A 26,154-nucleotide genomic window follows, 5' to 3' on the forward strand; every position below is an offset into this window, starting at 1 on the left:
AAACCAGCCTTTCAAAAGTGTGACTCCCGGATCGTCGTTTAACCCTAAAGCAGGTATAAAAGATGTCACCCTACAGAGATGGCGTGAGCAAAAGCCACAGTATATGGCATACCAGGAAGGTGGCCACCTTTAATGCTACATTATGGGCATAACACAGTGTTCTGATATTTAAACACAAACTCGTTGTGTTTAAAGACTGTCCCTTTGCAATCACCATGTCCCCCTGCACTGAGAAGGTGTGCTGCTGTGCAGTGTATTCCCAGGTAGCTCCCCCCCCCCCATGACAGAGCTTCATAACCATAAATCTAAAAAGTACTAAGGAAGATTTAAACTATCACTTAGAGCTGCCCATGATGGCAGACACCTATCATTCCAGCACAGGCTACAGAGGCAAGAGGATCCCTGCAAGTTCCAGGAGAGCTAAGACTATACATGGAGACCCGGCCTCCCAAAAGAATGTATGTTGTATCACCATGAAGAGTCACCTAAAGTCATAGCTTTAGTGACCACATACAATTCCATCTTATGAATATGAATAAGGCCCAATCTCTACAAGAGACTAAGTTGTCCTTTATTTTTGTTTTTGCTTTGTTTTGTTTTCCTACTCTGTAGCTACATGGATTGATTTGTATATGGGAAGAGGTTTAGTAAATGCAAAATAAAAATCAATCAAGGGCTCAAAAAAATGCTCTTAGGAGAAAAAAAAAATGTATATTGGCCATTCAGAAATTGCAAGTGGATCAGATGAGAAAAGTCAAACGCAGGCTTTGGCTTGGGAAGAATAAATTCTAAAGGAGAAATGCAGTCCAGAGAACAAACATGCACTTTATACCATGCTGTGTTTAAATTTTTGTATATGCCTCCCTTGGGAAGTGCAAGGAAGTACAATGAATGGTGTTACTAAAACCAGTGCTGCAGTCCTAGAGCTGCACCTCAGATGCACAGCTCCTCCTGGCTCACACAGGCCCTGCACCCTCTCACCAGCACCACCAAGGAAAAGAAACCTGACAAAATGCTTCAAAAATAACCTAATTTTATCTTCTTCCTCTTAGAGAGTGAGCGAAAGCAGTCCCCTCTCGTCTGCTCCATGATCATAAATAAAATTTCACTGTTTCGTATAGACTGCCCATCACCAGCCTATTGCTTTCTTTAAAGCTATTAAAAATAAAACTTTTTTCCCTACATATAAAAATCCATTGTCTCTATTTGTGATCAATAATAAAGAGCTGACTATCTGAGTTTCTTGGTCACTAAATGCTTACTTACCACTCACAATATTTAAAAAAAAAAATCAGTCATCAGCCATATACGCTCTGCTTTTAACATAAAGCACAGGCAGACACGGCACTTTAAAACAACCGAAGTAAGGCTGTGGTTTGCAAGACTTCCAGAGCCCAGAGTTATTCACGGACTCAAACGTACACGAGAAAAAAAAAAAAAAATCACCAGACTCCACTTACTGGAAAGACCAAAAAAAAAAAGAGAGAGAGACAGAGAGAGAGAGAGAGAGACTAGAGAATTATTTAACATTAGGAAGAACCAAGCCTCTGCCCTTCTTGACAGACAGGAAAACACTGAAAAGAAAATTACTTTCTGTGACCACATAACTGGCTTTCAGCAAGAGCAGACAGGGCTGGGTCTCTGGACCCTTGGTTCTCACCATGCATTGTGCTTTCCAGACACAAATGAAAAGGCTGATCCCGGCTGCAGCCTATATGAAATTTACAAAGCAAATAGCAATCTTTGGTATTTATCCCCAGATGTACAGGATGGGAATTAGTAAGTCAAGCTAGCCAGACGCAGATGTTCAGTGTACAATGATGCTTCCCACCCTCAAGGGCGTACCTTCCAAGATACCCCATGGATGCTTTCAGTGGGGAGTATTGAAACCTACATAAACTATGTTGTCCCTACTGTGTACATGCACGCCTATGACAAAGTGTAATAAACAAACTAGACAGAAGAAAAGATTAACAGGAATAATAAAACGGAATAATGATGATAATATAGTATAATAAAAGTTATTTTACATTTCCAAACTATTTCTGGAACTTCCCATGAAATATTTTCAGGCCACAGTTGAGCATTGGCAACTGGAAGCATGAAACAGAACCATGCATAATGGGGGACGACTGCATACATAAACATAGCCAATGCCACAGTGCACATAAAAACAGTCACTGTAGTTCTGCATACGCACACTCAACTGCGGTACTACAACACACAACGCTGTCTAAAGCAGAATCTGAAATAATGATCACATAAATTACAGTGCATAATGAAAGGCCTTCTAAAGCAGAAGTCAGCCGGGCGTGGTGGCGCCCGCCTATAATCCCAGCACTCAGGAGGCAGAGGCAGGCGGATTTCTGAGTTCAAGGTCAGCCTGGTCTACAAAGTGAGTTCCAGGACAGCCAGGGCTATACAGAGAAACCCTGTCTCAAACAAACAAACAAACAAACAAACAAACAAAGCAGAAATCTGGGAGGAAGATAGAGGCCAGAGATGTGCTCACCTAGACACTCGGGATGAGTGAAGGCCTGGGTTCAGCCCTCAGTACTGAAAGCCAAAAGCTACATAAATAAATAAGAGGCTACTTGGTTCACACTAACAAAGGAATTTTTCCAAGACTTGTTAAGTTAAAAAAAAAAGGTACAGCCCAGAAACAGGAACAAGAAACAAACACACATATAAATAAAAACATATTCAATATTCGTCGCCAGAGCAGTGGTGCACGCCTCAAGTTCCCAGTACCTGGAAGGCTAAGGAAAAATGACTGCTTGAGTAAAAAGAACTCTATTCCAGCCTGGGAACCATGGCAAGACGCCATCTCCAACAAACAAGCCACCATATGACAGTAAACGTAATTAAATGTTATGGATGAGAGAATAAACAACTTGAATATTTCTTTTTTCTTTTTTCTGTATTTACTTTTTACTTATTCACTTTACACCCCACTCACTGAACCCTTCCTGGTCATCCCCTCCCACCATCTTTCCCTCTCCCCTCTCCCCTTCTCCTCTGAGTGGGTGAGAGCCCTGCTGGGGATCCCCAACCCCAAGGTCCCCACCCTGACACTTTAAGTCTCTGTGAAGCTAGGTGCTTCCTCTCCCACCAGGGCCAGACAAGGCAGCCCAGCTAGAAGAACACATTGCATGTACACACAACAGCTTTTGATATTGGCTCCTTGAACTTGGATTTTTTTTTTCTTCTGTTTGATACTGGGGCAAGAAGCTGGGGTCTTCCCTGTGCTAGGCAGCACTCCCACAATGAGATGCAGTCGCCGCCTGCAACAATTCCCGACTGTTGGTGTCTTCCCTTTACTAGGGGAACTAGGAGGCAGAAGTGTAAAAGCTACTTTTGACTGTATGCTCTCTTCCTTTGTATGTTGAAGCATGTACCCATGTTCCTTTCACAACATAAACTACCAAAAACATAAGTATTAACCAAACCCAAGGAAACACGCGTATAGAAACGCCTATCAATGTGCTCGTACGAATAAAATATTCATTTCATTATAATATATTGTATATTTATAGATATGTAAGTATATTTATAGATATGTAAGTATATATTTATATGTGTATATTATATATCACCATATTAAAAGTATTTATGATATGTATTTTATATAGACAGTAAATTTTAAAAGGTTAACTTTAATTTTTTTTTTTAAATCAGAGTTGTATGGCCCCAAAAGGAGTCAAGTGTCACAAAAACAAAATAAACCCATTCCTGGGAGATCTCCATACAAGTCTCCACATCCGAGCAGAAGCCGCCCCACCTGTCCATAGAATGCCCTGACATTTGAGGATCCGAAGGCAAGCAGGTGGGAGAAGACCTGGATGCTGAGGTGGACCCAGATAATGAGGAAACTGTAAGTTGTAACTGGACATGGATTCCTCTGAATTTGTCAAAGGACATTCCATTCCTAGCCAGCCAGAAGCAAGAACACAACCTCAGCTGAGAGTCTTCTGCCCGCCCTCGGACTCCATAGACGCCTCTCCTATGACCTGGGATATAATGGTAAATAAATGTGTAAGAATTAAAGCGTGAACGTCACAGAGCCAGATTCACCTAAGGAAAGCACACGAGTGAGTGACAGTAAGTGACAGGTACCACTCTTCAAAGGGAGTCTCCACCTGCCTCTAAGTCTATGAAGAGATGCTTATCAGTTCCCAGGTAGAAAGGTGGGGAACTGTGGAGTTTACTCCTTCATTAGAATAAACATTTAATTCACCCGGGAGGCGTGACACTTGACCCCAAAAAATCAATAAGAGACTCTGAACTGTTTGCCTCCGGGTCACTTTGTAATGGACACCTCAGATCATTTCTATTCCCCAAAGCAACAGCCTCCCCATCCATCCTCTCACCAAGCAGGGATACAGATCAGATCGAAATAAAAGCCAGAGCTCTGCACCCTCACCCCCAGGAGTCTAGTGCTATCCCCGCCCCCAATCTCTTACAGGACTGAGGGAAAACCTCTACCAGACCCTTGCTCCTCCACCAGCACCTCATCCCATCCCAAACATGATTCTCTTGCCAAGTTTACATTGTCTTTTAAGATCAACACCACCACCCCAGCCACCAAGGTTCCACAGGGCAGATACATTTACTCCTACCCCACCCTACTGCTCATCAGAAGAGAGTTAGTCAATAAACTCTGTCTCCTGCCCAAAACTAAAACCCTATCCCATCTAGTATTATTGTTTCCTCTTGGCTTCTGGGAAACAAACCCACACTAACTGAACAAACCACCTAAGGAGTGTGGGTCTCAAGCTTGCAAAGCCACGGGACCTGTGCAGCTAGGGTGTGGAAGGGGAAAGGCAGGCTAGGGAGGTCTTGAAAACCAGCCCAAGAGTAAGGCATAAGGAGTAGTATCAGCAGATGTTGGTGTTGAGGAGAAAACAGGGCGTTGCCAGGATGGCCAGTCACAAGAATGAATAGAAGTTGGGCTGTCGGGGCTGGTGAGATGGCTCAGTGGGTAAGAGCACCCGACTGCTCTTCCGAAGGTCCAGAGTTCAAATCCCAGCAACCACATGGTGGCTCACAACCATCCGTAACGAGATCTGACTCCCTCTTCTGGAGTGTCTGAAGACAGCTACAACGTACTTACATATAATAAATAAATAAATCTTTAAAAAAAAAAAAGTTGGGCTGTCTTCATGGGAAAGGGCCTCGGTTTCAATAATGGCAAACTTTTAGGAAATGTTTTAAATACAGCATCAAACCACACTAGCCCAGGAAGCTGTCTCCACTTCTACCTTCACCTGCTACAGAAGAACATGGTGACTTTGATGGCCTGGGTTCAAGCCCAGATGGGTGGCCTCAGGCCTGCCTTGCTGTCCCATGAGTTTCAGTCTCTCCTTTTGCAAAGCGGGGTTAGCAGGAGAAGGCACTTGAAGTGGAAATGAGTATTAAATGAGAGGACCCAAGTATGGCTTGCTCAAGGCCAGATTCCTTTCTAGCTTCCTCGGTCTTCCCTTTCATGCATCCTCGGCCATCATCAAACTCCCGGAGTAACTGAGGATGACTCTGAATTTCTGGTCCCCCTCCCTCTATCTCTCAAGTGCTGGAGTGACAAACATGGACCAGCACACCTAGCTGGAGCCATGCTAGGAATGAAACCCAGGGTTTTGTACCTGTTAGACAATAACTCTATCAATGCTACCATATCCACAGGTGACAGCCTGCTTCCCAGGCATTATCTTAGCTTTCAGCAGGCGTCCCAGGAAACCTTGACAAGGTACCACACTACCCTATCTTACTTCTTTCTCTGGATCTCCTCTTGCATACACCACACAACCAAGGTATCGTACCTTGTTTTCCCAGGTCTTGGATGTTCTCCTGAGATATGGCATCTCAAGATGCAAAATCTGATCCAATGATTGAAACTGTGTCCAGCTGACACTGTCTAGAGCCTGATTCCTACAGAAAGCCTACTACTTCTTATTTGCTAGCACCATTCGTCATGCTTCCCCTTTCACAAGTACGCACATAAAAATACCGCCACAATGATAACATCAAAATGCCACCTCTTTCCAAGGCTAGCCAAACAGCCACCTCCTCAAAGGTGTTGGGTTGATCTTATCTCTCTAGACATTGTGACCAAGATCCTTAGCCCTCTGCTCCTCATAGGTGTGTAATCCTCCTCAAGGATACTGACTAACATGTTCAGCCCAAGTGCAGGAAGATTTGATGAGCGATCAATAAAGGAAGAGCCGAGCGGCAAATTAGAAAGGAACAAGAATGGGGGAGCATTTCACTCCTCGGGACAATGACAGCAGGTGAACGGCTTATGCAGTACCAATCCAGAGCAGTACCAATCCCTCTCAGCCTCTCATTGTTCATTTCCCAATAACTCATGGAGTCATTGGCCAAACTGCATCCCCATCTTTCTGGCAAGAGCAAGTAGGGTACTCTTGTTTGCCTTTTCAACTGAGAGCAACCGTCTTACTCGAGTAAGATTTCCAAACACAGGGAGTTGAGGTCTCCTGCACAGTTAAGTTAATCACTCCCACCTTTGATGCCCATGGGGCTCAACAAGGTCCCCATTAGTCCTTTTGATCTGACTTAAAAAAAAGCAAAGACTTTAGGCTGGGGAGATGGAGAGAGGTTGGGGCTTTCTGTAGAATGACTAAACCCATCCCCTTCCTCCCCCCCAAAAAACCCCACCAGACAAAATACTCATTCAGATTAGCAACTATTCAATAAACAAATTGAGGCTAATTTTCACAATACCTGGAACAGAACACTTTTTTTTTCCTAACTGCTGATTAGGACCCATTAGCAAGTTTTGAAATCAATTTAGTAGATAGAGATCAGAATTTTTTTAATAAAAATTGAATAGAAATCAGAAAGCATTACAGTATATAGTCTGGCGAAACTTGTAATTCCACTTCACTTCTAAATATACATATGTGTAAGTGTATGTGTACCAGACCATAATGGAAAATGTCTCTCTGTGAGTCAAGCGTCTTTTGGAAAACACTGACACTGAACATTTATGTTTATCTACTGTTCTATCTCCAGAAGGAGATGCTTTGTTTCTCTCTGGACCACACTTGTGAGATGCTTTACTCCGCTCTCCCTTGCCCACAATGGCTCCTCATCGTCACATTCAAAAACCGCAGGAAGAACATCATTCGGTCCACTTGCCCCTCACGCACTTTTCTCTTGAAAAGAGAAAGTAAGAGTCACGCTGGATAGCCACCTGTCCTTTTTCTCTCTGCTCACTACCCCTAGGTATAACCGTCTTGTCTAAGTCCCTAAAATCCAGGAAAGAGACACAAATCCATGTGCTTTGACGCTGTTAGTGGCATCCACTTATAAGCAGTATTACCCGGGGACAGCAGCCGGCTACGTTATAGTTTCACGAAGAGAAAGAGCCTCAGGCGAATAGGATGCAGAAGCTGCTTACAACATCATCTCAACCATCCCTCTATTCCAAAAAGCTTCCCCTCAACTTCTTTTCTTCACACAGTACCCACGGAATGCACACTCCAAACAGCATCACCTCTACCATCCATCCAAGCCTGCCCAGCATCAAGCCCCACACGGTCCTTTATTCCGTCAGTCCATTTCTTATAAAACTCAAGGTTGTGTTTTTAGTAGTTCCATCAGCTATGTCTTCCATCAGCTATGTCTTGTTTTTCAATGGCAGCTATGGCACAGTGTAAGCATGAATGGCTGAAACTGGCTTTCACAGGTCACCAAACTGCCCAGCGGTTATGCCTACTCCGGCCCAGCCCTGAAACCTGGTAACAAGGAGTTTACTTTGTCCTCTATCCGTTTTCCAAAGAGATTCAGCACATCCGTCCACCTCTGACATAAGCCCTGGCCACCACTCTGTTCTCCATGTCAATTCCTTAAGAAGGCACTCTTGCAGCAAGAGAAAAAAATCGAGTACAGGGCTCAGTTCACCAAGTGTCTGAGTCTCACATTAACTCAGGATTCCTTGCTGTGATGGAAACAAAAGACAACAACAAAAAAAGTGGATTGAAGTATTCTTCCCCAGAATAGGCATGTCTCCTTGACCTTCTCACAAAGGGAAAGGAGGTGTATGCTGAAAGAATGTAATACATATTTGCTGCATTTACTAACTACAAGCTACAGTACAATCAATGAATGGTCAGGCACATTGTCGGGAGTGAGGCCCTGGCTTCAGTATCAGCACAGAGAAAACAATGGAGGGTAGGTGCGCAAAGCAGTTTCCTCACCTGGAGCATCTTCCGCCTGTTTGCTACCCATTCTTAGGGACAGTGTATAAAGTCTGTTATCTTCTTATCTTCTTTGTGCTGTTATCTTTTCTTAAGGGATGTGGTCCCTTTCCACCCAGAACGTGCAATCATCCATTCATTCCCTCAGAATTTAAAAAAAAAAAAAAAAAAAAAAAAAAAAGCTCACTCTTGCTGCTCAGCAGGCTACAGCACAGAGTGCTCTTCCACAGGACCCAAGTTCAGCTCCCAGCATTCACATCAGACAGCCCACAACCTCCTGTGACTCCAGCTCTGGAGGATCTGATGCCCTCTTCTGACTTTTGGAGGTAACTTCACTCTTATGCACATAATCACACACAGACACACCAACGCACAAACTCATAAATAAAGTTAAAATAAATGTTCTTTAAATTTTATCCAAGTATATATATATACACACACACACACACACACACACACATATATTGGTTGTATGGTTTGGCAGTGGATTAGATCTATGAGATACACAAAAGACGAGGAAACGTGGATAGTCCTTACCCTCCAGGCAGTCATGAGACAACTGAGAAGTTTAAGTCAGTGAAGGGGAATGAATCACATGGAAGTAATACAATTAGGAAAGATGAATAACTCGTAGTCCTATGTAGTGAAGAGATGACTCAAGGCCCAAGAAGAGAAATGTAGCCGATACAATGCTACCAGAACATAATGCTGAGAAAAGCAAGACGCATTCTCCCTTGCAATGAGATTACTCTGGCCCCTGAGGGGGTCTGACCTTCCCCCAAAGAAAGAGAAAGTCGAAAGAGGCCAGATCAATCAAGGTCAGGCCTAAACCTGTCAAGTTCTAGCCTCTGAGAGCCATCAGGGTCACCTGAGCTATGGCCACTTACCCTATCCCCACCCCCCCTACACCCCCACACACACACTCAAAACAACTTTCAGCTACCATATGTATCTCCAGAGAACTTAGAAAGTCTGCCATTGCAAATGCCTTTTCCTGTCGCTGAAATAAAGGCCAAACAGCCAGAGTAAACAGTGAGGCAACTCTAATGGGCAAAGCGGAATGCTGGTCAGAGACCGAAAACCCCAAAGACAAACAATGAAGCAGTGGAAACTTTGGCAAACAAAGCTCTCAGGATCTGGGAAGACACTCACAAGCAAGTTCAGATTCCCAAGCCTGCCCAGGACTGTGACACTGAATATCAGTGGAGAGTGGGTGTGCTTTTTTTTTTTTTTTTTTAATCAAGGAAGCTGCGTTTTCCTTCTCCCTGCCCCTGTTTTCCAGTAGCAGTTATCCTGGGACTTGGATGACTTGGCTACATCCTAGACTCCTCCCATCTTAGGGGTCTCTCATTCGTTCATCTGAGGTGGTAAAACCACCTTCCGTCTCAACTAAAAGCCAGGATGCACTAGCCAGACCAACTTCTTGAGCCTCTTTCCAACAGACTCTTTCATTATTAGACTGTCCTTTGCAACAGACCAATCCTAGTTTGGGGCTTCTGATTCTTAAACTAGCAGGACAAACAAGTACATTCTATCACCAATAGTTGTTCTCTTTTTTCAAAAAAAAGAAAAAAAGAGGCCAATCTTCCCTTTGGATCTTCTGAACTAGAACTGGCCACAGGGGTGTGGGGCTGGGGGAAGACCAAGTTTTCATTCCAAAAGATCAAAGAAGGCATTTTGTACCAGGAAACCCAATTCCAAACCCTCATTTCCAGGAAGAAAGCCACAGTGCCCAAAACTTGCTTGGGGAAAATAACACAGGACTATGGATTCCAATTAAAACCTCAGATGGTTTCATTACCCAGTCTCCCAGCTTCAAGTTGTTAACACTCTACCGGGGTACTGCTCTAACTTACACAGCACCTCCAGTCCCGAACCAGCACTTGATCACTGGGTTAAAAACACAGAAGCACGGAAGGCTCTATGACTGCCTTCTGTGCCCCATCCCAGAGACTAGACATACAAAACAAGGGGACACTGAAGAGTCAGCTGCAGCCCAGCCCATGCCTCTCAGGAGAAACCCCAGGCAAGTCCAAGCTGTCCCTACACTCATGATACTGGCAATGAGGACACAAGGAACAGAAAACAGAGAAGAAGCAATAGCTCAACCGTATGCAGTATAACCGGGCAGCTTTAAAGTGATTACCTGCAGTTTTGTCAATCGGCCAATAGTAAAGGTGTCTCCTTCATGCAAGGCAGCAAGCGATAGGCTACAGTCAGCAAAGTGCAGTGAAATATCCCCCCAAGTAATTATTATGTTAATCATTATGTCTAATTTCCTTTATCACTTCACTGAAAAACTAGGGTATATCATATATGTTGCTAAACTAAAATCAGCACCCGTGAACCCAACACCTAATCAGAAAACAATGTCACTAATCGTGTGACCTTCTTTGTCCTTACCCCAGATCCCTGCAGCACACACATACCAGACCATCACTTATTGAGGGTTCAGAATAAGTAGGAGTCTAGCTTCATGATTCCCTTGGTTCCTAACCAATGAGCTGGCTTCTCGATACAGCAGCAATACACTGCTTCTTAAAAGATGGTGTTTGTAAGTTATTGTTAGTTTTTTTAATTTAAAAAAAAGTTATTTGCTGCTTTAAAGAAAAATATTAAAGGGGGCTGGAGAGATGCCTTAGCAGTTAAGAGCACACTGGCTGCTCTTCCACAGAACCCAGGTTCAATTCCCAGCATCTACAGGGCAGCTAGCAAGGGCCTGTAACTCCAGTGCCAGGGGACCCAACACCCTCTTCTGACCTGCACAGGCACTGCATGTGGTACACAGGCAGAACACCCATACACATCAAATAAAAATAAGTAAATCTAACACAAGAGAGGCACATTATTAGATAATTAAAGATAAGTGAGACTTAGCTACAGCTGCAAAGCTTGGCAGTCACTGGCAACCACAGCCCAGGACATGTGTTCTGGAGTGCCACCGAATCCTGGGTCAGCTCCTAACTCCATAGCCTAAATCTGCCGGGCCTCAGTTTCCTACTGGAGAAGAAGTGCTAAAGTGTGCAAAGTGCAAAGTGTTTGCACGGAGCTGGGCACACTGCTTGGCTCATACTCCACCTAATCACCCTGTCATTAACTCTACCCGAACAAATCAAAGGCTTTGGCCCCCACCGATGTCTGATTTCTCCATAATGGCCCTAATAAGCTGGACATGAGATTTAATCAGACGAAATAAATCATGATAGAAGGATCCAAATGGCCAAGCGAGCCACAGAGGGGCGATCGGGTCCCCGTATTGATTCTTTCGTTACCTTGTGACCTTGGAGAACAAGATCATTTTTCAAATCCATCTCTGTCTGGTGTCTCCCTCTGCTCTGCAGACTACTCCATCCAACCTTAAGAAACACCCAGCTGCCTATCATTATCAACACAGTCCGATCTTGGGAAGACAAGAAGCTTGGGGAAGATGGCCCCTGTTTCCAACTCAGTCACTGTCGCCCGTTGCATGAATGCAGGAAGAAAACTTGGTAAACTATCAATCTGGAGGGGAGGGCACTCATTACAATGCTATTAATCAAATTAAGTTCCTCCTCGCTCCTGAAACGCATTACACTCCTGAATGTGGCATCTTAACTCTGCATCCTTAATATTCTCTGTAATTACTTAGCAATTACAAGAAATTTATTCAGATTCAAGTGATCACTCTAGTCCAACATGCAGAAGTTGTAAGACTATTATCTCAATCAAGTTCGCTCTAAAACCACTCTCTGCTTGGAGCAGACCTCAGCCACACAGTTGAAGAGAGACCATGAGTCCAGCCCGTGCCCACGCTGGCCCTTGCTCTTTGCCGGCTAAAGCCAAGGTCTATCTCAACATCACTCATCACCTTTGAGGACTCCCATGTACAGTGGCAGCAGAGATGCTGCGTCCCATTACAAAGTGACAGCCACCCAAGGCACACGCTGCTCAGCTTCAGAACACTTCCATCCATTTGTCAACCCCAGGACAGAAAACAAAAGTAACCAAATCACAAAGGGAGGGAGCTGAGCTTAGAACGGTAATCCAGATCCTATGCAGACTTAAAATAACCTTGTGACTGCACTGTCCCCGAGAGTGGCATGGGTGAGGCCTGGGATTCATACTTAAGCAGTGTGCCAACTGTAGAGCTGCATGGCAAGGCACTGTCTGAGGTCAGCACAAGTCTAGTGTCTGCCGCCTGCCCGAGCCTGGGCCCCCGGCCAGCAACCCACCTCCAGAGACTAGTGCCAGGACATACTATAGTGTTTCCATTTAAGGCCTGCCACTTGGATGAGCCCATCTCTGAAGTTTCTTAACACCACCTTTCCAGGAAGAATTTTTTGGGGAAAAGGGAGGTGGTGTCTATTTTTTGCCACCGCCTTCCCTTGGGCTGTCAGAGCAGTCTGCCTCTCAAGAACTGGATCCTTTAAAATCACTGCGTTATGTTTCTATTTGAGGGATTTTTTTCAGAAATTATATATCTATGCAAACAAAAAACATATATATGTGTATGTATATATATATATATGCAATCGCATTAAACATGTATGGGACCAGAGACGTTTCCCATCATCTCACACCAATCGCACAAACCGCAAAGAAGAAAAGCCAATAAAGAGAGCAAATCCAATGCATTACCGTCCGTCTCTCTCCAAACACCAAATTAATGGCAACTTTTTAACCAACACACTTTTCTTCTGCAACAAAAATGGGTGTTTTCTTGCCCAAGTACCTTCCTCCATAGCTCCTCTGCCGTGCAAGGTACGTTCAGATCTCCAGGGGAAGAGGGAGGTAGGGAAGGGTGGGAGACGTAACTGGCACAAACTGGACAGAGCCAAGCCAGTCTCTGAACCAGACAGAAGTCCATGCACGTAGTGAACCCACAGGCCCACAATTCTCCCCAGCGCGCCCAAGGTTCTAGCCTCACTGTTTTGGTTAGTGTCGAAGGAAGGGTTTTAAACTTGGCAAAGTACTATGCAACATCTGTAACCACATCTGCCTTCTGGGGATCGGAAGATGAATCCCACATTCCTGGCTTTGAAGCTTTTTGAAACTGCAGCTAGGAAGGACAGAGGGAGGGAGGGAGTTGAACAGAGTTTATTGGCTGTCTCTCCAGCAGAAAATTCCTCTTGGAAGAGATGGATATTTTGTGGGTGGGGGTGACTGGCCAATCTCTTTAGTCTGCCAAGCTCAGCTTAGAAGGTGAGCCCGGGGCCGTGAGGCCAGATCGATTTATAAGTCCGAGGCGCACACCCTGCAGGAGTTCATCCAACGCACACCCGAACCCCCTACTCCAAGCCTCTGTCCACCCCGGATCCCACCGGCAGCCAAGGCCCTAAGCAAGTCGGTTTCGTTCCGCCGCGGCTTCCCCCCACGTCGAGAGGGCACGCAGCTTGCCGGAGAAAGAATGAAAGCGAGGGGGAGGCACCGAGACGCCCACCCTCCACCTCCGATCCCGGTCTCGCCTCCAGCTAAGCTCCCTCCTCCCTCGGTCCCCAGCTCCGGCGGCGTGGCCGGCGACCTGCTCTCACCTCTGGTCCAGCGGCGGTCGGGTGCTGAACCCGGGGAGGCGGAGAGCTCGAGGCGACCGGGAGCTGCAAGGCGGCGCGGGAGGGCGCGGGGCGGGGCGGGGCGCTGCAGCCGGCGTGGAGCCCGGAACTCCGCGGGCCGCGGGCGGGTGGCCCGGGCGGCGGCGGCGGAGTGCAGCGCGGCGCGGCACGGCGCGGCGCGGGGCGGGAGGCTGGCGGCCACGGGGCCGGGGCGCAGGCTGGCGGCAGGCACCGGGCTGGAGCCGGGGAGACGGCTGTCGCGGGGCGGGAGGCGGAGGGCGGGGAGGAGGGCGGAGGAAACTTGCGGCGGCGCGGGGCTCGGCTGGGGGCGGCGGGGAGCCGGCGGCGGCAAAGTTCCCCCAGCGCTTGGGGGCGGCGGCGGCGGCGGCGGCGACCGGGAGCTGGAGCGGGAGGAGCGGGAGGAGGAGGAGGAGGAAGTGGCTGCGGAGCGCTCGGCCAATGAGTGTCTGGAGCTGTGATTAACCAGGCAGCAACACATCATTTCCTCCCGGCGCGGATCCAGGGAGCCGGGAGGGAGAGGGCCGGCGGCGGGGCGGGGCGCTCCTCGCGCCCCCTGCAGGCGCCCGGCCCCAGGGATTCCGCCCGCCTAGCCATGCTCGCCCGCCGCCCCCGACCCCCGACCCTTCGGGCCGCCCGGGCTGTGGGCTGCTGCGAGCCGGGCTGGCGGGACGCGGGGGAGGCGCGCGGCACGGGGAGCGGCCAGGTAGGCGCGGGCGGGGCCGTCTGGACAGCTCCCGGGGCGCGGGGCGGGCGGACAGCAGGCAGCCGAGCCGGGAACTGCGGGGGCTCCTGCACTCATCTCCAGCCCTGCGTGTCAGGCACAGGGGTGGATACTCAATGCTCCGCCTCAGCCAGGCCATCGTTGCCTTGTCTTCTGATCCCCTTCCACTATGCTCATTTCCTCGCAGGGTCTAGGGTTATGCAAGCGTTTGCCATTTTCGCAGTCGGCTTCCTTGGTAATAAAAATAAGCAAGTCTGGGGGGTGGGGGGGGGGGGGGCTTCTGCAAAAATCCCGCCCTGTCCTAGGCGCCACGGGAGCTTACAGTAGGAAGGAAGGAACATTCTCCGCCGCAGAGAGGCTGACAACTTTGGTCCTTAGAAACACAAAAACACCCCAGTGTGCTAATATTATCTGGAGCATCAAAAAAGGCATGCAAGGATCAAATTTTGCATGGTGCCCGCTTAGTGTTTGGAAGCAGCAAGCCATTTTCTCTGCCCTCTAGAAGCTTATAATGCACAGTCCTATCACAAAGCAAGAGTAAAATCATGACACCAATAAATGGGGAAAACATAAAGTATTTTTTATCCCTACAGGTCCTTTCATGTAGAGGGCATTTATTGGGTCGCTGGCTGCAACACTGCAGAAGGTTGCAAAGGAAGTGGAAGATCGGGCCTTTGCAAAAGCTGCAAACAAGCTAGCTTTACAGGCGTGTGTGTACAAGGAACAGCTAGAAAAGAGCCTTCAGGTGTTGTGTAAGCAAAAAGGCAGAGAAGGTTTTTGGTTCTTTTGTGTTTGGATCGTTCATTAGAGGGTCCTTGTAGTTATGTTTGGTGGCGATCAGGCGAGGAAAGTTCAGGTCAGATCAAGGCAAGATCACCAATCTGTAATCCCTGCTGGCTGAAACAATACAACAGAGCCCTCGGTAACACTTGCTTCAACTGTCAGCCCTTGAGGCTCACTGGTTTGACCTTGGGCACACTTTGAACCTAAGAGAGGGAAATGGGAGCCAGAGTGGCTGTGCAGCTATATTGCAGCTACCTCTTCGTGCTGCTGTGTGCTTTTAATCTTCCAAATGTTTACAGTCCCTTCCATGAGGGCAGGCACCAGGCTCGGCTGTGTTCATCCTGTATCAGCATGCCTAACAGTGGTGTATGTGTGTATGTTTAATAAAGACTTCCTAAAAGGTAGCTAGGTGGATTGAGGAAGCTTGACCTGCTTTGGGCTGCTACTGCCATAGATGTTCTCTTACTGTGGCTGACTCACTGCAAGAGCTAACAACCCCCTGTGACTACTCAGTGTTCCAAGGGACTCTGTGGAAGCACTGTGGATAGTGTTTGTGGCCTTGTATTCTACTTTGTGTGTGTGTGTGTGTGTGTGTGTGTGTGTGTGTGTGTGTGTGTGTAAAATAAGAGGACAGACTAGGATACTGCTTTTTACACAAGCCCTGTACACCCAGGGTTTAGCCCTCAAGGCTTAGGCACCTGATTCCAGGATTTCTCAACCTTGGCACTATTGGTACTTTGAGCTGGATAATTGGTTTTGCCGTTTTACATGTTGAAATACATTTAGCAGCATCCTTGACTTGTGCTCACTAGATTTCAATAGGGCAATCCTCCCCTCACAATAGTGACAGCCAGATGTCTCTGAAGTACACAATCGCCCTGGTTGAGAACCATTACTTCCACCCCAAGAGCCAATCCACTGATTTAACCCTGGTGGGGGAAAAAAATCACACCCTTAAAGTAACTTGGAGGAGCTACATCTTCTGTCAGTCTGAGCTTCTCCAATCTCAGTCATATGTTTCAGGGAGCCTGACTCCTCTTAATTAACTGCCTGCTGCATTGTGAATTGGCATCTTCTCTGTTTTCTGCATATCCTCCTCTTTTACACCCAGATCAACATGTTCGTTTCTAAAAGTCAACAGATTTCAAAAAACTATTAGGAAATAGGGCCTTGAGCAACCTAAGAGTCCTGTACGCTATTTTTCTATAAAATGTGGGGGATTTATTCCATAAAATCTCACAGACAGCTTCTCTTTTAGAGTTAAGCTTTGAATCCTACAAATGATAGCCACATTCTTTTTTTTTAAACCAAGGTTGTAAATAATACATGCGAGACATTATAATGTGTTTTTTTTCCATTTAAAATATTTAGATATCTGAATTGAGTCATTTGTATTTTGAAGCCATTTCCTGTTGGTTCCAGAGTTTATGTTTTATGAAAGGATAAAGGAACATGTTTTATTTAAATGTATCAAGCAGACATCAGTTTGGTGAGACTTACCAACTTCCCAAAACAAATTCTCTCAAATAGTATTGGTGAGCTGTTCCAGGGCTGGTTTTGTTGGTAAAGATCCTGATGGTATGCTGCAGCTAAGCGTTTAAAGGGTTCTAGAAGAAAAGTAAAGGTTTGTGGTTGAAAGAATGAACAGATTCTGATAGTCTGTTCATTCAGTGGTGGGTACATAAAATCCTCGTAGGCAACTAAAAAGAAACAAAAAAAAAATGGGACCAAAAAACACCTCCTCCTTCCAGACACTGGTTCCATGTTTGTGATGGAAATAGGTATTAATGCTCAGCAAAAATGTTATTATCTATTTCAATAAAAATGGCGATTTTGAATGTACATGATGGTCACAAACATATGCAGATTAGCTGGAACCTAGATAAGTGATCTGTTCCCATTTGTTAAGCACTGAGGTCTGGAAGAATATTCGCATGGTCTAGGAGAAGAACCCAGATTTGAGGATTCCGTATAGTTTGAGGAACACTGCATCTCCATCTTCTGTGGTCAGACATGAACAAGAGCATTTGTCCTTCTGCCCCAATTCCAGGTTTTCTCAACCCAGGATTTGTGCCTTTGTTGAATTTAAATATTAGGGGGGGGGAGTCTTATCAAAGAAATTAATATCATGCATATTCTAGATCACAGCTGTTTCGATATATATATGTCTAATGGCAGTGATATTTTAATAAATAATATTCTCATTGGTAATCCATAGACATTTTCTTGCCTTTTAAAGGAACATCATTCAAGTAGGAGAAAAAAAAACTGACCCAGTTCATCATAACTATTTTGGGAGAATGATAAATTAAAGGCCTTGAGATATGAAATTTAGTCCTAATCTTGTGACAAAAAAGAAAAAGCCACAAAATTAATACTATGATCTAAAGATGAAGATGATTTGATTGTAATAGTAAGAGATGGAAGAGAAACCCAAGCTAAAAGACCACTACAAATGGCAGCCTTAGTATCTTCCTTCCCAAAGGAAAACAGTGAGAAATAGCCTAGAGCTTTGGTTTTTCTAGCTTAATTTTCCAGGCGTATCTGGGACTCGTTGGTTTTGTATTTCATATGAGAGGTTATTGGCCAGCTACTGTACTCAATGAGGTGTGGGTATCATAAAGGACATCCTGAAGCTGTTCATTGTTCAAGTCAGACATTAACACAGTTCCTCCTGACATGCCAGTGTACTACTTGGAGCCAACTGTGGTAAAATAGTGTTGCAAAGTCTGTTCATTAAACTATGTTGAGACACTTTGGAAAATTTTACTTAGTGTCTGCTCATATCCGTTCTGAAATATTTATACAAGGCATAAATAGTGTGTGTGTGTGTGTGTGTGTGTGTGTGTGTGTGAGTGAGTATGTGTATGTATGTGTCAGTGTGTCTGTATAACTGAGTGTGTGTGTGTGCACCTGTGTTTGTGTATGTGTTTGTGTGTATGTGTGTGTGTGTATGTGTGTGTGTGTCAGTGTGACAGTGTGGTGTGTGTGTGTCAGTGTGATGTGTGTGTGTCAGTGTGGTGTGTGTGTGTCAGTGTGACAGTGTGGTGTGTGTGTGTCAGTGTGATGTGTGTGTGTCAGTGTGGTGTGTGTGTGTGTGTCAGTGTGGTGTGTGTGTGTCAGTGTGATGTGTGTGTGTATGTGTCAGTGTTGTGTGTATGTGTGTGTCTGTGGGGGTTGCATGCCAGCAAGTGTGTGTATCAGTATGTTGTGTGTGTGTGTGTGTGTGTGTGTGTGTGTGTGTATGTATGTGTGTGTCAGTGTGGTATATTTGTGTTTGTGTGTGTGTGTATCAGTGTGGTGTGTGTGTGTGTCAGTGTTGTGTGTGTATCAGTGAGGTGTGGGGTGTGTGTGTGTGTGTGTGTGTGTGTTTGTGTTTGTGTTTGTGTTTGTGTTTGTAATGGGCTGATCTAAAACTTCTAAGCTCAAGGGACCCATGGCCCCAGGCTTTTTTCCAGTCACTTGGATTATAGGTGCGATTCAAGACAAGAGTTAAATTGTTTTAAATCATGAATTAATTGAAAGCAAGAGTAAATAAAATCTTAATTTTAGAAAGAAAATGACTTCCTAAATAGAAAACATAAAATAAATAAATATTGAGTTGACTATGTGAAGGTTTTTTTTCTGAAAATGTTCAAAGAATAAACAAATAAGGAGGAAAGGGACTGAATTCATCCACAACATATATTCAAAAAGATTAGAATGTTGATGTATAAGAAATTTAAAATCAACAAAAATGGACCATGTAATTAAAGGTCAAATTTAATGAAAATTAAAATGATCATATGATCTTTAAAAACTGGCGAGACTGAAGAGAAGGTAAGCCAGGCATAATGATGCAAACCCTTAATCCTAGCACTGGGGAACAGACATGGGAGCTCTGCTAGTGCGAGGCCAGCCTGAGTTTCAGGACAACCAGGACTACAGAGATCCTGACTCAAAAACAAAAGATAGACAGACGGATGGACGATAGATAGATGGATGATAAAATATAGGAATGATTGAATAAATAAATACTGAACAGAAGGTAATACAAATAAAATATTCCATGCAATTATTTCACAGCCTTTGTCAGTAATTAAGCGTGTTTCTGTTGGTAAATTTGGTTTAATAAAGGACACAGTTGCTGAGGAGATTGCATGCTGGAAAACAACTTATAAAAGATAATTAGGTGATATGTATCAACATCTTAACAATATTTATATCTTTTGACACTTTAGTCCTACCTCAGGAATTATGCTAAGAAAATAAAAAGCATCAAATGCAAAAGGGTTTGCATAAAAGGATAACTGTCGGTTAAGAGCAGGGGCTAAGAGCAGTGACTGCTCTTCCAGAGGTCCTGAGTTCAAATCCCAGCAACCACATGGTGGCTCTTCTGGAGTGTCTGAAGACAGCTACAGTGTACTTACATATAATAAATAAATCAATATTTAAAAAAAGATAACTGTCATCCTGTCATCTTCTAACTTTGGAAATGCTAACAATGAGTTCTACATTGAAAATACAAAACAGAGATAGGATTTTAACTCCATAACTATCTCTCCCTCTCATGGGAGACTCAATGCCCAAATGGAGCAAGAGAAGGACAGCCCAAAGGATAGTTTGTTGACCAAGCATAAAGACCTAAGCTCAGATTCCAGTAGTATGTCTTGTAGCCCAAATGCTGGCCAGCAAAGACAGGACATTCCCTGGAGCTCTTTGGCCAACCAGAGAGTCCAGCCAATCTGTGCACTTCCGATCAGGGAGATCCCAGTTCAAAAGTTAGATTTGCTATAGGTGACGATACACACCTCTAATCTTAGCCCTAGAGAGGCAGAGGCAAGTGCTTCTCTGTGAATTTCAGGCCAGCCTGGTCTACGTAGTGAGCTCCAAGACAGGACAACCAACATTACATAGAGAGACCCTATCTTAATAATAATAATAATAATAATAATAATAATAATAATAATAATAATAATAAATTACAGTTGAGGGCAACAGAGGAAAACACTGTCAACACAATTCTAGAAAAAATGCTTCAGAAAATTAATCAATTTCTCTCTCTCTCTCTCTCTCTCTCTTCTCTGAATATGAAGACGACACCTTGTTCACATTAGAAATGTACTCTCTGGTGTTTCTTTCAGGGACCCTGTGTTCCAATCGTTCTATAGCATTAATAAGCTGAAATAATAAACATTATAAAAATAGAAGTGCACATATTTTCAAAGGATCTGACAGCCATGGAACAGAATCTCACTGGTGAGGCGTGCATATGGATTTGTATTTGTGAAGTGGGAGGTGCAGCTTTGTAGGGGTTTGTGTGTGTGTGTGTGTGTGTGTGTGTGTGCGCGCGCGTGCGTGCGTGCGTGCGTGCGTGCGTGTGCACACATGTGCTTGTATGCTCTGCTCATAGGTCTCCTTTGAGAAGGAATGTTTCCCCCCAGGATCTACCTCCTTTGCCTGCATTTCAGACTCCTCCTGACTGACTTCTTTGCAATCCTGAAGGGCTAGATTCCCTCAGGTTTTTCTGAGGTTGGAAGTCTGAAGTTAACTCGAGTTTTTAACTTACTTAACTATGGTTAATGTCTCTTCATTGTCTAGATGTGGGCTTCAAACGCCAGTCCCTTGAGTCCCTCAGATAAACGACGTTAGGAAGATCAAATCAATGTCCTCATCAAATTAAACAAATGCACTTCAGATTTCACTGTGGTGGACTCTGAACCAAGGCGGCTTTTCATTTTTAGAGAATATTCCTTTTCCTGATTTCTCTCTGAGTGTTTGCACTGTGAGGACATTGTCATAGATAAGAAATCAAATTAATTTTCTAAGGCCTAATGTGGCCCCAATTCTAACCATATCTAAAATGCAGCCACTTCCTTTTTATTAACCTACTTTTTTTTTTTTTTGAATGAAACTCCAGAGAGCAGCTACTGAGGTTAATTACATATAGTGGAGAACTAGCCATGTGACCTTACGCAAGTAACTTCAGATTTCATAGCCTCCTTTCTTCTCCTCTGGTGTGGAGCCAGGACTGGGCTGCTACTTGGAGACCTGTCAGGTCTGAAATCTCAGACCTTGTTTGAAATTCCTGCATTTGACCTTTCTGAGAGTGAAGAACTCAAGATTTCCAGGAACTCACAGGCTGCCTTTTGGACCCCGGTGGGATGAAGATGAGTGGCCAAAGGAGGAGGCTATGGGAGCCTGGCCAAGTCCAAATCATGAGGGTCTCACCAGTTGAGGGAAGGGACTGGATCAAATGGCTTAGCGGGAGAAAGTAAGTTCTTTAGCTCTATACTGACGAGGACATTCCTTTGTTACCAAGACATTTGTCTTAACATGGTTTTGTTGGTGGCGTTTGAAACCATGATTCAAGGGGCAGGGACATACCACCAGTGCTTGTCTAGCATTTTTAAGGCCCCGGGTTCAACCCCAACAACAACAGTATATGAACAAATGAAAGATTCAAAGTATACAAGGACAAAAGGACAGACTGTAGTGAAGCAAGCACAAAGAACCAGTTTTCTCTCGTTGCCAGCTGCCATGTATCGTTTCAGAAATGTTCTAGAAATAGGAACAATTACATGTGTTTTCCTTTGCTTTGTCACAACTGGCAACGTAGTATACGTTGTGCTTCTGTGCTTTTTTTGCTTTTAATTAATGTCACAATGTATCTCAATGCTCACCAATCACCCTTTGATAAACAGTCTTTACTGTTACAATTAAATTGTTACTCCCAAGATTATTTTTACTGTGTCACTCTGTTAGGGGGCTCGGAAGCTTCCAGCGATCTCCCTCCCGTCACATCCCTGCCTTTTCTCCTTGGAAAAGTTAGTCCCCAAAACACACACAGCTTTTCAAGGTTTTACAGTTATTGAAGGCAAGACTGGGGCTAGAATTTTTCTCCTAACCACCACTACCCCCAGTTCCATTTTATTCTCTGATTATATGAAATTATACATGTTGTAATTAAAAATGTTTTCTGAAGTGGTATGCATTCTATGACTCAATTCTTTAGTTTTTTTTTCTTTTTTTAAACTAGCATGTATGCTGTGCAGAAATGGATTTAGAGAGCTATACATGAAGCTGCTACCAATGATAATATTGAGATTATATCAGTATAAGTAATCTTTGTACCTTGTTATGTGGAGGGGTTCTTATATTTGGGCATATGCATACATGTGCATGTATTGACCCTGAGACCTTGGGCATGGTGGGCAAGCTCTCAACTACAGAGCCACATTCCTCCAACCCCTAAGTTTTGTATGTTATGACAGGGACTCATCATATAGCCTTGGCTGGCATACAATTCACTATGTAGACAAGGCTGGCCTCAAACTCACAGCTTCCCAAGAACTTGGATTAAAGGCACGTACCTCTACCCCCTGCCCCACCCCACCCCCAGACACCCTTTTTCAAGACAGGGTTTCTCTGTGTAACCCTGATCATCCAGGCTGGCAGCAAAATCACAGAGATCTGCCTGCCTCTGACTCCCAGTACTCAGATTAAAGGCATTGTGCCACCACCACCCCAAACTCTTCTCTTCAATAGAAACTTTATGAGCTATAATTACATTTAAAGATTTATTTTAAATCACATATATCTGTTTCTGTATAGGCATATGTACATATGTGCAAGTGCCCACAGTAGCCAAAGGCATTGGATCCCCAGAGCTAGAGTTACAGTCATTGTGAGCTGCCTGACATGGCTCTTGGGACTCTAACTCTGGTCCCCTGGGAGAACCATACATGCTCTTACCCACTGTGCTGTCTTTTTTGTATTATATACATTGCCCATTTCAAGTGTACAGTTTAAATGTTTCTTTCAAAGACTTGAGCAATCATCACAGCAGATCAATTTTAAATCATCTTCATTCCCTCAAAATGAAACCCTGTATATACCAGCAGTTTCTTGCTGTATACTTTTACTCTTGGCTTATATTTTTAGCTTTTCCCCAATAGTTACTAGTCATATGAATAGACATATGTTTTGAAAAATAAAAAGTAAAAATGTCATATCTACTTAAAAAATAAATATAGAGAAAAATATTCCTTTCTTTTTAAAATGATTTTATTTTGTATGTGTGGGTGTTTTGTCTGCATGCATGTCTGCAGTGCCTGCAGAGGCCAAAAGTGTGTGTCAGATTCCCCTGGGACTGGCAATATTGTTCTTTGTAATCCACCCTGTCGGTACTGGGATCAAACATAGGTTCTCTAGAAAAAGAGCCAGGGTTCTAAACCACTGAGATATCTCTCCAGCTGCCGGGAAAAAAGAACACATAGTCTCCCTTAGTTTCTTGCTTGTATTCTGAGTAGTTTTCCAAGTCATTAGGTATTCTGTGAGACTGTGACTAAGATCTGTGCCTATATACAACTTTTGGTCACATCTCATCATTTCTTTAGGCTACTGAATCCCAAGAGTAGAAATCCTGATCATATTTCTAACTGCAAAGTATCTGACCCCTTTACATTAATATTTCCATCTCACAGCACTTCCTTTTGGTTTTTGATTGGTTGGTTTTTGTTGTTTTGTTTTTGAGTCAGGGTCTCTGTGTGTGTAGCCCTGGCTGGCTTGCTTCTCACTATGTAGAACAGGCTGGACTCAAACTTACAGTAATCTTCCTGTCTTTGATTCCTAGATGCTGGAATGACAGATATCTTTCACCATACTTTTTACTGCTGTCTCCAACCCTTGTCCAATCCTTGCCAACTGGAAATTTTAAAGTTAACTATTTTGAGCTCCGAAGTGTTTGTAGCAGAGTTTGTGCAGTGTTGACCTGCCACAGGTGAAGCCCGAGATGTAACCCCAACACCACAGACATGGCCCCCAAGATGTTGTTTTAGTTTAAATTCATTTGATTATTATTAATGCTGCTGGACCTTGTTCATACATGCATTAATCTTTCTCAGGTTTTCTAATTTTCTTTCAATTAATGTCCTTTGCTTATTCTGTTTTGGCATTGGTGTTACTTTTATAAAGAATGTTGAGGTGTTTTTCCCCCCTCCTTGCTTGCTAAGTAAGAACAAGGTAAAAATTCTAATCTACCAATAACTTTTGAATATTAGATTTGTTCTCCACCCTCAGAGTGGAACTGGTCACCTTCCTTAGAGGAGCATTTTCTGTCATGTTGAAGAAACATCAGAGAAAGGAAGAGCAGTTGCAGAGTTCCTTACATTTGGATAAAACAGTCATATGCTTATTTCATTGCAAATTCCTAAAAGTAATATCTACTACCAATGATAGGGAGACTGTTAAATGAAGTGTGGTTTTCCTAAGTAGCTAGATAATTTGTGTTTAATTTAACTCAGCCACCTCTATAGAAGTTAACCCCAATCTTGAACCAAATAGTGCCCAAACAGAAAAATGCACCGATGCTAATTCCCCTTTCTCTTTGACAAATCTGAGTTTTTAGACCGATGGGTATGTTGGCTGCCTCCATGTTCAGAAGCACTTGTGGTTCCTGTTGACACATTAAGTGTAGATTTGGGGACAAGCCAGGTGTTCATCAGTTTCCCAGAGAACCTAGAGCAGTGACAGGTGCCTGAGATCCCAGCACCTGGGAGGTGAAGGCAGGAGGATTAGAAGCCCAAGGCCCTTTTGCTGAGCTACATAGCTGTTTGGAGGCTCCCTGGGCTGTGTGAGACCCTGTCTCAGAAGCCATTAAAAATAAGAGGATTTTCCACCAAGAGTCATCTGCTTCCGTGTGACCCTCATCTACTTAGGTGTTAGGCATTGGTAACAATACTCAGAACAGTCTTTTTGTTGTTGTTGTTGTTGTTGTTTCGAGACAGGCTTTCTCTGTGTAGCCCCGGCTGTCCTGGAACTCATTCGGTATCTCCGAACAGTCTTAATTAGATACTTGGTTTTCACAATAAAGCAAAAAAAGAAAGAAAGAAAAAGAAAGAAAGAAAGAAAGAAAGAAAGAAAGAAAGAAAGAAAGAAAGAAAGAAAGAAAGAGAAAAAGAAAAAGAAAAAGAAAAAGAAAAAGAAAAAGAAAAAGAAAAAGGAAAAAGAAAGATAGCAAGCAAGTATCATTACCACCACCATGAAACCTTTGGAACAAAAACAAAATAATGAGAAAGATTTAGGACTAATCTAAAATAACCTCTACCTTTTTTTTTTTTTTCATTTAAAGAAATTGATGATTAGAAAAGAAGAGACTGGATAAGGTCATTTAAGTCTAGCCCCAGTAGAGTTGGGTACATCTTGGTGAGTTCTAGGCCAGCCTGATCTTCATAATGAATTCTAGCCAGGGTCACATAGTGAGACCCTGCCTCAGAAGAAGAAAGAAAAGAAGAAAAAAAGAACAAGAAAAAAAAAAGGTAATGTTTCTAACAAAAGTTTCAAGCACACACATTTGTCAACATGTAAATGTAGCAATACTGATCTTAAATCAAGCCTTCCTAAGTTGGCAATAGTGATAAGTTTCATATGAAAGTAAACAGATTACTAGTATATACAAGTTACTAAATATTAGATAAGAGCGAGCATTAAAAAGCCAGAGAACTTTCGAAGCAATCTGTAGGTTGCCTTGACTCGTGGCATTCTACTGTAGTCAAGCAGGGGATATAGTTTGTTGATGATCCAAGGTGTAACAGAAAACAGATACTAAGTGAAATGTGCTACTTCAGTGTGCCCAGAAACCAGGATGTTAGGCATGTTGACTATCCAGTCACAGCAGGGAGGGGCGCCAGCTGAGATGTCCAGGTTCTCGTGTCCCAGGACAGAGAATAGCAGGAGTACAGGGTGAGGTACTAGGAAAAGTTTATTCAAAAAAATAAAAAGACACTCCGAGAATGAAATGAGCGGCTGAGCTGGGAAAAGACGTAGCTCCAAAGCGGAAGCAGGCATTGCGAGACCCTTTTACATCATCGCACAACATCCACCTCCTTTCTCATCTATTTATCTC

At 44.0% G+C, this 26,154-nt stretch overlaps 2 protein-coding genes across 12 annotated transcripts in view; one reads left to right on the forward strand and one right to left on the reverse strand.

The window, feature by feature from the left end:
- The window catches only part of Acvr1 (activin A receptor, type 1), a 120,391-nt gene extending 106,623 nt beyond the window's left edge, over positions 1–13,768 (reverse strand). For 3 of the 5 annotated variants that reach the window (NM_001110205.1, NM_007394.3, NM_001110204.1), the window contains exon 1: positions 13,727–13,768. The gene's annotated coding sequence lies outside the window, so the exon portion shown is untranslated. Of the gene's footprint in view, positions 1–8,216; positions 8,351–13,726 lie in introns of those variants that run through there. The other 2 variants (NM_001355048.1, NM_001355049.1) reach the window with 1 other exon arrangement.
- Positions 13,257–26,154, forward strand: part of Upp2 (uridine phosphorylase 2) — a 229,530-nt gene continuing 216,632 nt past the window's right edge. For 4 of the 7 annotated variants that reach the window (XR_003953742.1, XR_003953741.1, XR_003953739.1 and 1 more), the window contains exon 1: positions 13,257–14,468. Coding sequence is in view for 2 of the 7 variants with exons in the window: in XM_006498407.4 (XP_006498470.1) it covers positions 14,358–14,468 (111 nt within the window). In the remaining 5 variants the exon portion in view is untranslated. The remainder of the gene's footprint in view (positions 14,469–26,154) is intronic. The other 3 variants (XM_006498407.4, NM_001289660.1, XM_006498406.4) reach the window with 3 other exon arrangements.

This window comes from Mus musculus, chromosome 2, assembly GCF_000001635.26.
Source record: "Mus musculus strain C57BL/6J chromosome 2, GRCm38.p6 C57BL/6J".
NCBI classification, from domain to species: domain Eukaryota; kingdom Metazoa; phylum Chordata; class Mammalia; order Rodentia; family Muridae; genus Mus; species Mus musculus.